The sequence below is a fragment of the Mytilus galloprovincialis genome, chromosome 1 (assembly GCF_965363235.1).
Source record: "Mytilus galloprovincialis chromosome 1, xbMytGall1.hap1.1, whole genome shotgun sequence".
In the NCBI taxonomy this organism is placed as follows: Eukaryota; Metazoa; Mollusca; class Bivalvia; order Mytilida; family Mytilidae; genus Mytilus; species Mytilus galloprovincialis.
Genome location: NC_134838.1, coordinates 92,236,789 through 92,250,172, shown reverse-complemented (window position 1 = coordinate 92,250,172; position 13,384 = coordinate 92,236,789). Strand labels below are relative to the sequence as shown.

At 30.4% G+C, this 13,384-nt stretch overlaps 1 protein-coding gene across 36 annotated transcripts in view; it reads left to right on the top strand.

Annotated features, from left to right (window-relative positions):
- The window catches only part of LOC143044681 (uncharacterized), a 78,227-nt gene extending 68,471 nt beyond the window's left edge, over positions 1 to 9,756 (top strand). For 15 of the 36 annotated variants that reach the window (XM_076216799.1, XM_076216816.1, XM_076216766.1 and 12 more), the window contains 8 exons: positions 564 to 735; positions 2,319 to 2,432; positions 3,180 to 3,296; positions 3,704 to 3,811; positions 5,838 to 5,861; positions 6,661 to 6,690; positions 7,985 to 8,096; positions 8,539 to 9,756. In XM_076216799.1, the coding sequence (XP_076072914.1) occupies positions 564 to 735; positions 2,319 to 2,432; positions 3,180 to 3,296; positions 3,704 to 3,811; positions 5,838 to 5,861; positions 6,661 to 6,690; positions 7,985 to 8,096; positions 8,539 to 8,720 (859 nt within the window). In that variant the 3' untranslated portion in view covers positions 8,721 to 9,756. Of the gene's footprint in view, positions 1 to 563; positions 736 to 2,318; positions 2,433 to 2,622; positions 2,731 to 3,179; positions 3,297 to 3,703; positions 3,812 to 5,837; positions 5,862 to 6,660; positions 6,691 to 7,984; positions 8,097 to 8,538 lie in introns of all 36 variants that reach the window. The other 21 variants (XM_076216756.1, XM_076216792.1, XM_076216879.1 and 18 more) reach the window with 21 other exon arrangements.
- The last annotated feature ends 3,628 nt before the right edge of the window (positions 9,757 to 13,384 follow it).

Sequence of the window (13,384 nt, the reverse complement as noted above, 5' to 3'; positions counted from 1 at the left end):
TTTCGAATTTGTCACCACCTTCATGCATATCTTTTTGCCACATCTAATTTATGTTCTATTTTATGTTCTGTTCAAATTGCTTTGAGGGCTATAATTTCAAACAAAATAGCTGTTATATAAGTTGGGGAAATTGGTGCTGTTTATATGTCTAATTTAAAAAAAAAATAAAAATTTAAAACTATGCGACCTATTCATTGTCTTGAAACATGAAAAAATGAAAGTTATTTCTAACCATAACATTATGAATATGTAAAGGAGCATACATCTATGAAAAACATCCATCACAGAAGAGCAAATTACGTTTTAGTTAAACATACGACCTATTTTTACGTCTTGCTGTTGTTTTTTTATAAGTGACCAGCTGCAACATCTTGTCTCATGTGAAATGGGTATATATTTCAAATGTAAATGTGGAACAGAACAAAAACTAGGTCGTCTTTGGCTTTTTAGGGTTCATTGGTTAACAGATTAAACTAAAGACAGTAACAAATAACCCTTCAATGACAATTTAGAAGAACAAAATATTTCTTTACAGAAAAGTAAGAATAAGTTATATATTTTAGTTGGCAACAGTTTCTCAGCTTTTTGGAGAAAGTTCAATCAGTACAAACAGGTTTACCAATTCCACAAAGTAAGCGACCTTTAGAGTACGCCAAACAGTACCCACCACCTCATGACAGTTGGCCAAGGGCAAAGGAGTCACCTAGAGAATCACCTCCACCATCTAATAGAAACGTAAGTTTATCTTCTGCCTATATTTGGTATAAATAAAACGACTATTGGAGTTAAAGTTAAACACTTTTACTTTGAAGAAGAGTCTCTCTTCGTACTTTTAGTTCTTTTCTGTTATTCTTTTCAATGTATTTCACCAATTATAAAGTATTAAATGTGAAACTGACTAGCATACCAAATATTATTATTGCTATATACTTTAACAATTTTGTCAATTTTGTATATACGAGATTTCGAAATTTTGATTTCAATATGATAAAATATCTAACTTAAGTTTGGAAATAAAATAAAAAAAAAACATGATATAATTTTCTGTAGTTATTAGTGTCTCTGACACTGTTGCATATTGTTGAAAGTCGGGGCAAAGAGGACTACACGGCATCATCCATTTATGGTGAAGGGTTTGACAGTATCACCCACTAAGATTTTGTTTACAATGCACAAATCTGTTATTTTCCAAATATTTTTTTATGGTTTTCATTAAATAGTTTCTTTTATTGCATAAATAACATGTATCTCACTACATGCATGCACTAAATAATCAAGAATAAAATATTAATGAGCATGAATGTAAATAAAAACCGCATGACCCATTATGAATTTGCCATTATAAATCCTTTTATCTCGTATTTATATTTCATGCTAAGCTACTAATATATTCTAAGATGCATCGGCTGAACAATTTATGGAATGATCAAGAGTATTGCATACTTTATTTTCTTATTACAATGACTTGACTGTTAGTGTTACTCTCCACCAATTGCAAATTATTCAAAATTTTGACCAAATTTCAATTTGTTTTATAAAATCAAATTGTTCAACTTGTCAGAAATTTGGACAAACTGCTGTAGAAAACCACAGCCAAGTCATGAAAGTGCAAGGTGATAAACTATATGAAAGCTTAGTTTGGACATTTCTACGGCAATTCAAAATAACAAGTGCACATTAAGCATGGTAATGACTATAATATAAATATACAAACTGATAGACAGATATTGTCACAACATCATTAAAGTGGAGTTAAAGTCTTATAGGATTCAATAAAGATAAAAAAAAGTCTTATATGATTGTAAGTATATTTTATTTTATCACCTTGCACTTTCACATTTTGTCTAAACAATTTGTTCAATATTCTGACCAGTTGAACAATTTGGTTTAATAAAACAAATTACAATTTGGTAAAAATTTGGAATGAGTTGCAATTGGTGGAGAGCAACACTAACAGTCAAGTCACTGTAAACCGCTTATAAATTTTCCTATTCCGAATAAGTTTGAATATAAAAAAAATATAAAATGATTGATCTTCAGATGCTAAATGATGGTCTGTATTTCGGTAGGTTTTTGTGACATTATCGAAATTACAAGTACAAAATTTTACTTATTTTGTATGAAATTCAATCAAGATCTTAAATAGCATGCATGGAAGAAACCGTCCACATATAATTCTTTTCCTGATGGGGGTTCTGAATGTATGAAGATGCCATTGAAATAAACAGATGTGGTCCTTTTTACCCATAATAGAATTCATATCAATGAAACTGTTTAATTTTGTTTCTACAATATTAAATGAGACATGTTATAAATAGGGCTACGACTCGAATGATTATCGAGAACCTCCCTTAACTGAAAGGGAAAGAAGAATGTTAGAAAAATTGAGAAAAACGGAAGAAGCAATAAATGGGTTAAAGCATAGATATAAGGTAAATGGATAATTTCCATTTTCATTTACCAGTCATTCATTGTCAAGCATTTGACTAACCCTTGCTACATTAAATCATTTACTTCTTTAAAAAAAAATGAATTCAGATAAATTGTACTATATGAGTCATTAAACCTAATTTGACAAAAAAAAGGATTTTCATATATTTTATACAAACATTTTGCGAATAGGGCTACAGCTCATATCGGGAAGATCCTCAAACAGAAAGAGAAAGACGAATTTTAGAAAAAATGAGAAAAACGGAAGACGAAATTTACGATATAAAGCATAACAATAAGGTATCAGACACTGAATATCTTTCTATTCAGTCTAGACTAATCTAAATTTCTAAAATTGTTTTCAATCTTAGCTATCATTTGGGCTTATCTGTGGTTGCTTATTCATTTTTAATCATGCATATAATGTCATTTGTATTATTGTCTATCTTTAATCATAGCCGTTTCTGGCAATACTAACACCTCAATTTTAAATATCAGTACTGATTTGATAACAGACTAAGGAAATATAAAATAAAACTACTGTGTTCCTTAAAAGAGTTTGCCAAAGTTTACTATTTCTACTGTAACAGATTTTAAAAATGAAACTGAGTTGAAAAGTAACATTGACAATTTTTCAATCAACACAATATTGTACTATTTTTGAGTTTGGTTTTGTAAATAAAGATATTATAATCAACTGCGACTATGCATTTTGTTGTCTAACATCAGACCTGCATTTTATAATATAGGACCGTTCACCGTCACCAGTTCATTACCATGAATCTGAAATTGAACGTGAACGACGAATGAAAGCAAAAATAAATCAAATAGAAGACGAAATATATGAACTAAAATTTAAGGATCAGGTAATTCAATCACCGCCTGAATTATATTGATTTCATATACTAATATTAGAACATTTTATAGCTTCTATAGAGAAACATTAACACACTCTCCACTTTGATTTTCCGAATTATATATAAACCATGCTGATACCATTTTTAAGTCTGACTAGTATATTTATATTGGTTTTACGAATGGATATTAATATCCATATACAATAAGGTGCATTGGCATACACATTTCCTAAATATTTTTGTAACCTTTATGTGCCTCATTTTTTATTTTTAAAAATGCATAATCTGAAATTGTGGGTTTATTCTTTTTCTAGTTTTTTTCAAATGATCGCCGATTCTTTGTTTTTTATAATACCATTGTCTTGTGGGTATTTTTGCGGTTTTTAAGATATTAATTGAAGTTATTATGCCAATAGGAGTCACAGCCACAAAACGGTATAGATAAGGAAAATAAGGAAAAACGTATTTTGGACCAAATAAGCAAGACCCGGAACACAATTGATGATATTAAAATTACTAACCAGGTAACCAATGACAATGTTGTATCGCTATGCTTCTATGCTATCCTTTAATTGTATATACTATCTGATAAATACATACATTTTTCTTTGAATGTTGTAAAAAGTTACACTACTGAAGAGTATACAAAGTATGTTCTATTTTCAACTGGCTTGCACTAAATTATGCAAAACTTGACATAAGTTTTACTTTGCAATTGCAGAATGTTATCTTGTTATCCAACGCATTTTTTTTTTAAATAAGGCGTGTTTATGAAAAAAACCTGCAAAAATGTCACTGTTGATATTTGCTATGGCTTTACTTTATCATTCATATGTTTGGACAGAATTACAAGTTTCTTCTCTTATCGTTTAGTGACTATTTTTGCATCGATCAATTGTTTTTTTTTTTTTTTTTTTTTTTTGTTAGGACTGTTAATGTTCACTTGATATATGGTTTTAGAACGTTAACTATGATGTTTATTAATTGTTACTGTAAAGCAGGTGATACACATATAGTTGTGTTACATATTTTGTCTATTATAAATTAAACCTTTGGAAATTCCTTTTTTTGTGAAGCTTAAAACTTTGTTTAATGCAAACAATTAGCTGGTTTTTTTTTATTAGATACAGTATAAAAACTACATATACATTTTCGTTTAATATTTTTGTGTTTGCGTTTCTGCTAGATGTAGATTCTTATTATGTTTTTCAAAAATCTATACTCATGGCTTATCCTCCTGTTTGTAGGGCTGATTTGTTATCTTAGATAAATGTAACGCATCATAAAGTATAAATAGAGTAGCAATGCTTAATGTTACATTTTACGTTTATACGTTCCTGTAATATTTTTGCATGCTTTATCGTTTGTTTTACATAAACACATTTTGTTCCAATACACTGATTATCACATTGAATAACTAACACTTATTTATATTTCTTATTATTTCTTATTATTTCTGTTCTGTTGATAACATATGGGGTGTTAATTTATATGAGTCCCTTTTACTTGACCATGATATCTAATTGTTTGTGCTGTGTTCCTTACGTCTGTTCGTTATATTCTTGTATAATATGATTGTTTTGGTTTCTGTTTTAAACAAAAATAAGTTTAACACATGCTATTTGAAAGGTTTTGATGGTACAGGGACATTATTATTTCTTCTGATTAACTGCTTGATAATGTTTAATCTACACATACGCAGTTTATGTGCTGATTTTAACCTGACCTGGAAGTTCTTTGGATACTTACAGTTTGTAGGTTTCCCTACAGCAACAGTTGTGTTCATTCGTGGACGAAGTTGTATTCAAGTAAAACTAAATGAAAGAATTGAACCTTTGATTTGTGTGTTGGTTATTTAGTTTGTGGGTCTTGCAGGTTTTTTTCTTTACCACCTTTTTTAACTCTTTAAATGCCATGTAGACATAGAGTTTTCTTCTTAAACTTTTCGAGAAAAAATCACCATAATTGAAGGTTTGATGACATTTGTTTGGTGAATTTAATACTTTGATTCTATAAATTATAGGTGGTATTTATCAAATCGATTCGAAATAAGTTTTAAACAATACAGTACAGCATTTATCATTTCTGCTGAAAAAAATGTTGAACAGAACAGCACTTTCTACCTTTTTATCATTCCCCTCTTCCTGTACATGAACTGTCTAACTCACTGGATACACTATAAAATTACTATTTTCTGTGCCGACTGTTATTTTGTTATTTGTAGATTTACGTTCATACCTTCACCGATATTTATTTTATATAAATTCTTTTAACCTATGAGTTTTATGTACTGCCCATCAAGATTTATAACCGAATATTTTCAATTTTTCGTGTGTTTATCTTTTTATTCGGGTTTTCTACTTTTTGAAACCATACTCTGTTTCGTTAGATGAAAGACTTACACACTATTTGTAAACCAACACAAATACTAACAAGTATTCTGCATCAGTGTAAAACACAACGCACAAAACACAACGCACCATTCACTGCATATAACAAACTAGCTTTAATAAACATAATAAAGATAAATTTTATTTATTCTACAAATAGCCATATATGGACAGACCAGGAAAGGTATTTAATTTAAGTTTGATGTGTTGGTACGATGCACGAATTTCCCCTGTACGCCTTATAAAAGATAAAGACAAAACTGTAACATAGGATATAGTATACAGTTTCCAAAAATGATACATTTTGTTCATTCTAAACATCCCTAATCTTTGAACTATCCCAAAGGAGTTACTCGTTGTTTAATCTGTCTATACAAATCAAATATATATACAAGTTTTCACACAGCACTAACTTCAACCTGTTAATTCTCTTTATATCGAATATAAATTCGTAGCAATATTAATTGTTTTATAAATATTAAGACACATAATAGTATTGCTAGATCATACATCACCTATCTATTTTTTAAATGTATGACACTCATTAACTCTCTTTTGTTTACAATATTCAGTCAGTGCTATTCAACTTGAAGTGTAGAGTTTCCAAAAATAATACATTTCTCTCGTACCAAACAACATAATGTAGGAACTATCTGAAAAGAATTTGTTCAATTGGATGAAAGACTTTATAGATTCGTACAGCGCTAACATCAATATACTAATTTCTTTTATAATAAATAACTTCATAGTGACTTTGATGTGTATAGAAATATCCAGATAAATTATTGACTCGTAAATTGCACATCACCTTTTCATTTTAAAATGTCAAGCTCATTGACTCTTTTTTATTTTTTTTTAACATTAAACTTATGCAATTGTTCTTGTTATTTATCTATTTATTTGATTTGTAGTTAATTAATGTTACTTTGGTCCTAGTGTATAGTCTTTTAATATTCTCATGTATTAAAACTGATTTGTCGTAGGATTTTTTCTATCGAGACACAAAAGGCCAGGTAAAAAAGAACTGCACATTGTTTGTTTTTTTTTTGTGTGATATGGTATATCTGTTTTAGGCACACGTGTTTTGTCATTGATGCAATATTACTGGTTAAATACAAATAGTCAAAGCCAAAAAAAAAATATTTGCAAACGTAAAGAGTTTTTCCGAATTTTTGCGCCTGTCCCAAGTCAGGAGCCTCTGGCCTTTGTTAGTCTAGTATGATTTTTAATTTAGTCTCTTGTGTATAATTCGGAGTTTAGTCTGACGTCCATTATCACTAAACTAGTATAAATCTTTGTTTAAGGGCTAGCTGAAGGACACCTCCGGGTGCGGGAGTTTCTCGCTGCATTGAAGACCCATTGGTGGCTTTCGCCTGTTGTCTGCTCTATGGTCGGGTTGTTGACTCTTGGACACATTCCCCATTTCCATTCTCAATTTAATCAATATTTTTTTCTTTAATTTACAACAAACACAAACAACAACTAAAACAAATTTGATTGATATGAAAAAAAAAATGTATTTAAAAAAAATATCATTAATATTAGTAATGCATTTTTTTACTTCATCAGATAAGCATTTCGACCATTAAAAAAAAAGTTGATGAAAAACGAAAATAAAACCATCATCATAAGTAAAACCAATCCTTGGCAAGGTATGCGTCTGAAATGTACATTCCTGAAATTAAATGATTTCCAAAAACTTAGAACAACAGATGTCATCTAAACTATCCGTATTTTCCTGCAAGATCCGAAGTACTTACTATTGGGATGGTTATACACTAAAGAATTAAGTCCATTCGTAGATTCATCGACCAGGTGGTAGTATTATCATATACGGTACCAATTTAACTGCACCACTTGTTACAGTAAATAGTTGTTTAGCTATTTATTGAAATTTGCCATGGTCACACATGTATGGTTGGATATTTGTTTTCAATAAATTGGACAGTTTGTATACAGCATGTGGTGTTCGGTTTCCTTAAAGGCTTAATGTTAGACTGGACTATTATTTTTGTAGGTTTATGTTTTGGTATGGTAAGAATTAATTAAGATGTTATGACTTATGTACCTTGCTTATCCACATCATGACATAATTGTCTCTAACATATACATCTATAACTTGTCTTGATTGAAGAAATGTGGCGATAGTCATAGAAGATTCATTCAACCAGAATTATTATGTTTTTAACTAATTGGAGATCCTAATTTGTGTTTCCAAATACATCTTTAAAATATATATGTTCTACATTTATTATGAATAATTCTTTACTTTACATGTATGCTTACAAAAATGTTGCATGTTTACAGATAATGAGAGAAGGTATGGAGGTCAGTGAAAAGGGGTACAACTGGTCCGATAAACTGTTAAAACTAAGTGGACAACTATACGCTATAGATGAGCAGAGAGGAAGATCCGAAGGTAATTATTAATTAAAGAAGATTCATGGTGTATATCTATGAGATAGAAGACTAGGAGACACGAAACGAAACAAAACAAAAGATGTCTTAAGTCAATTAATCGTCAATACACAATTGACTATACCATATGTCGAGCTCAAAATAGTCCTTAATTAAGCCTAGATGAAGTTCAAACAAACTTATCAGAGACTGCAAAAAAAAACAAAACAAAAAAAACAGCCATCAACAACCAAATTTGTTACCGGAAAAATAACGATACTACTAAATGCAACCAATGACTTCTTAAACAAAAGTTTTTTTGCTGGGCTAAACTAGTTTTTCAATACTTAATACCAACTCGTTTTCTCTAAAAGTATAATACTACTATGTGCAGCTGTAATTGTAATAAAATCATTTAAAGTGTTATATTCATGACAAATGAACAATCTTGTTTCTTGTTTTAGGCTTGATACCCTACCAAGTAATGATTGATAAGACGATGGAATTCAATAAGTACGCTCACATGGACATTCCTTATGACGTAATTGTACGCCTTGCACAGGAGTATAAAAACCAACGTGACCAAGTAGATATTTTCAAATTCCTTGACCATCTAGGAAACAGATATCGTTGGTACAAAGCATAACACAGAATGATATGTTAACATGACTATGTTTTAGTTGCCAAATTTATATGGACCATTCTGCATACCCCTGACATTTTGTATGAATGTTAGTCTTATCTCCGTCCTTGTAGATTTTTATATATAAGTGAGAGTGTCCAAAGAACCAGGGAAGTTATCTTTATCATTCTTTTTGATTTTCAATGTTGTTACATTTTATTTAGTTATTTATTTGTGTAGTACAGTATGTAAAATATATACATGTCGGTGATTTAAGTCAATAATATGCCGCTACCATCTATAGAAATTTTAACGCTCAGCAACAATGTTTTCATTGGCACTACGTTCATAGATGCATTCGTTTTTACTGTTTTTTGGCATCTATCACAGTGGCAAATTGGGAAATACGGAATTAGTTGAGAAAAGGAATTGTTAGTCTCTCAAATGTTAACTGTTTATATTTTTCAAACATGAATCTCAATATTAACAAAATCCAAAACTGTCTTAGTTATTGTTTGCTAGCAAAAAAGGGTACATCAGTGAAAGATACCGTTTATGTGGTTTTGGCGTAATTCTGAATTTCGTTTCCGACAAAAAAAAAAGAGTATCATAAACATATAATTTTATACCTTAAGAATTATTTCCAGCAAGCAAGACCTCAATTTGATATGTGAATACATCTCTCTGTTTCTATTAAAGAAATCCAAGATTGTGGTTTCTGCTTTTTAAAATTTTCGCAAGAAACCACTCTTGTTTTCGTAGCCTTTACTTGTCACGGATAAGGGCTAATATAAGGGATGAACATGTCTTTAAACGCTGCAAACATACGAAATAAACATTAACTGAATTTAAATGTAAAATCCCAAATGATTCATGAGTTTTAAAACAGACAGTTCTTACAATATATCCGTGAATTGCCAAGAAGATAATACTTTTACTAATTACTAATTTTTATTTATATTTGAATCTGTGATATTACATGTGATATATATACATTTGTATTTAAAGAGACATTTTGTGATATATTTATATATGATCAATAATTGAAGATAGTTTAAAATACCTTTGTTCACTTATTTGTTTTTAATTCAGTTACATCCTGGCATTGTTGAGATATAAGCACAACAAACACATCAGTAGACATCTTTTATATCTTTGTGTGTTTCTTGTCAATCGAGGAATATCTTATTGCTGAAATTTCCTGGTTAAAAATTGTGAGAAAGAATAAACAAAGGGGCCATAGGGAACATTCTTTGAAAATTTTTAACTTTAAACTAAAAACATATAATGACGATTGAACAAAAGCATTCTAACTAATACCAGGATGGAGCTTATGAGCCTTTCAAAGAAAAACCCCATATAAACTCAATATATATTGACTCAAACGAGTGGTTTAGTTATGACATAAGAATTGAAAAAACAAAATTACCGAACTATCAGGAAAATTCCAAACGGAAAGACTTTAAGTAATTTAACAATGGCAAAATCAAACGCTCCAATACATCAAACGAATGGATAACAACTGTCATAATCCTGACATGGTACAGGCATGTCATTATGAAGAAAATGGTGGATTAAACCTGATTTTGTAGCAACTACACCTCCCACCTATAGTATATGACAGTCGCATAAAATTCCACAACATTGACATCAATGTGTGAACAAAACAAACAGACAAAATGAGTAAAGATGTCATAAATTGGAGTACATCAGTATATTTCAGCAAAAGAAAAACCAAATGGCATTTAGATACTCTATAATCAAAGTACATAGGAAAAAATGAAAAACAAGATTACAAAAATTGCCATAGCACAAAAACACAATGGCGCAGTGAACCAATCCACGACGAAAGTATATTTCCAAAAGTGGACTAAACAGTATAGATTGAAAATACACACAGACAAATAAAAAGATGATTAACAAGTCAGTACCTGGTATCTTCACCTCTAGACCATCACAGGTTATTTTGAAGATCTTGGTAAATTCCGATTAACTTTTGTTTAGAAAAAAAAGACGAGACGTTCTTTGGCATACCACTGGATCATCAACTTTCTGCTCAGACACCGATGACGTTTTATAAAGTCTGAGTAGTGTCTGCAAGCTCTTAATATCGAATGAGTTGGGAAATGTATATCCCTTATTTATGCAGGTGAAGTTTGAATATTGCTGCTAAGGTGGGGGAAATTTTATTATTTCGAAATAAAAATCGTCTTGTGGTACTGAAATGAACACTTTTATCAAATCTTAGGCATAAGTCTCAAATGAGGTGGAGAGAGCCGTGTCTTGTTTCTTTTATTTTCAGTTCTGTGGTATATATTAATATTAGGAACCCAATCAGAAAAGTTTGGATTGTTAATGGAATGAACATCAATATATCTGAATGTGAAAATAAAAACGTGAGGCGAATAATACCAGAGGGTCAGTCAAACTCGTAAGTCGAAAATAAACTGACAACACCTTTGCTAAAGACAAATTACCAACAGGCAAACAATGAATAGAACATAACATACAACATATAAAACTAAAGACTAAGAAAACCACTAAAAACTGTGAGTGATCTCAGATGCTCTTTAGAATTTTAATAAATTTGCGGAGAAATTTGAAATATGCGTAACTAATGGACCATATTAAATTATTTCAGTCAGAATTAAATAAAAGAAAGGTTAAATATAGATTAACACTTCCTTCAAATTGTTTAAGAATTTTAGAAATAAGGAAATAAATGTCAACAGAATAGATGTATTCCGTCATGCATGTAAATTGCTGTAATGCACTTCAAGTGAATTGGTGAAACAAACGGAACATTTTGAGGATCAGTTAAAGACACTGTTTTAAAGAAACAGGCGGGAAAATTTGAGTATCGGTATAATAGACACTTTTTCAATGAAATAGATAGGGACAATTCAAAATGTTACATTGACATCAGTTCATGTTTAATAAAATACTTCTGATACCTTTCCTGAAATTCTTAAGTCATATTTTTTTTTACAAAAGTTCCTCATACAATAATTCATATACTTACACCCACTATAAATGTCCGCGATTTCGCGGGTGTGTTCTATGGTCACTATTTAAGTTAAGAAAGAGACTTTTTGTTATAACAAATCTGATACGGTCGCAACTTTCGCCTTGATAAAAACTTCAGAATAATTTCCGAATTAACTGTATGTGGTATATATATTTGTCTTTCCCTGACAATTATATGTTGACGTCTAAATGTCTACTGCTTTAAAATATATGGTAAGTAAAATAAGGCGACAGTAGTTTACTGATATGCAAATCTTGTAAATCAACAACTAAGAGACAAATAGAGGTAAAAAACAAGGACTGAAGGAATCCCATCATCTAAGAAATGACTAAGACCTGATGCTTTGGCAGGACGAGCGTATGTAAGGATCATCCGCTGTGTGAATTTACACATTCAAAATGTCACAGTCGGGAATAGAAAACAATCAGTAGAAGAAGAGATCAGATGCCTATACCGTTATTTAGATATCTAAAGATCGAAGACTGGGTAAGCTTCGGTTATCCAATTTCGTGATGGTGACCATAACACTTTTGTATTGTTGATTTCAATCGTTCATTTTCAGATGAAGAATTTTTTATGTATGGAGCGTACTCCTTTTAAATTATGTTCGAATTGTGTGAATATGAACGAAATAACTAAACGCCATACGAAGTAACAGAGGGTATGTTATTGATGAGAAATGAAAAGTTGACAATTGGAAACTCAAATCATCACGTCCGACATAGATTATAGCTGGTAATCGTCAATCTGTGTCAATACAAGGGGGAAAATCAAGATATGACGATGGTCTTCGACTTAGTAGTATCCTTAATTTCAAATTCACTATGATATATGAGATGTAAGCATTCAATGACATTTGGGTTATTGAGTGATTGTTTTAATCCATGTTTCAGAAGACTGATTAAAGAACTTTTTGACATGCTATCTCGTTTTGCCCTTGATATCATTCTGTACAAATTTGGTTCAAATAAGTACGAAAACAATTCGACAGAAGGTGTACACTGTTAGAACTCTTTAGAATATCGACTGTTTGCTAAAATACCAACCAAAATGTCTCACCAACTATGATATTGATAAAATAGACCAGCATTATGATATCATGTACAGTGTTCTTGTTCTGGGAATAAGTTTGTTTTTTCGCCAAGTTAAGATTTTTAGTGACATTAAATAAGGAATTTGTATCTATGTTTTCCATTTTACTAGAAAATGCTATGATAAATTAGACAGTGTTATCGATCTTTATTTGAGCAGGGGGATAGTAGATGAAAGCGTAGAAAAATGAAAGGTTTTTAAATTACTGAAAAATTACAAAGATTGTGGTTGAATATTTTGGAGAACATCTTGGGAATTATTAAGAATCAACATCTTTTTTACACCGTTAATTGGATTTACCACGTTAGTGGTTATCTTTTACTGTAGAAAGAATGTGCAAGAAATTAAGTAACTTGTCACTGAAAACTATTATATATGTACCGCTTCATTAAGCTACATTACTGTTGAGAAATGGGAATTGGAAAGTTTAAATCATCACGTCTATAATATATATATTCTAGCTTCAATTCATCAATCTGTGTAAATATGAAGGAAAAAATAAGATATGTATACTAAAAACCATATATAGACGTCCACATATCTTTTTTTTATTGCTATGTATAAATCC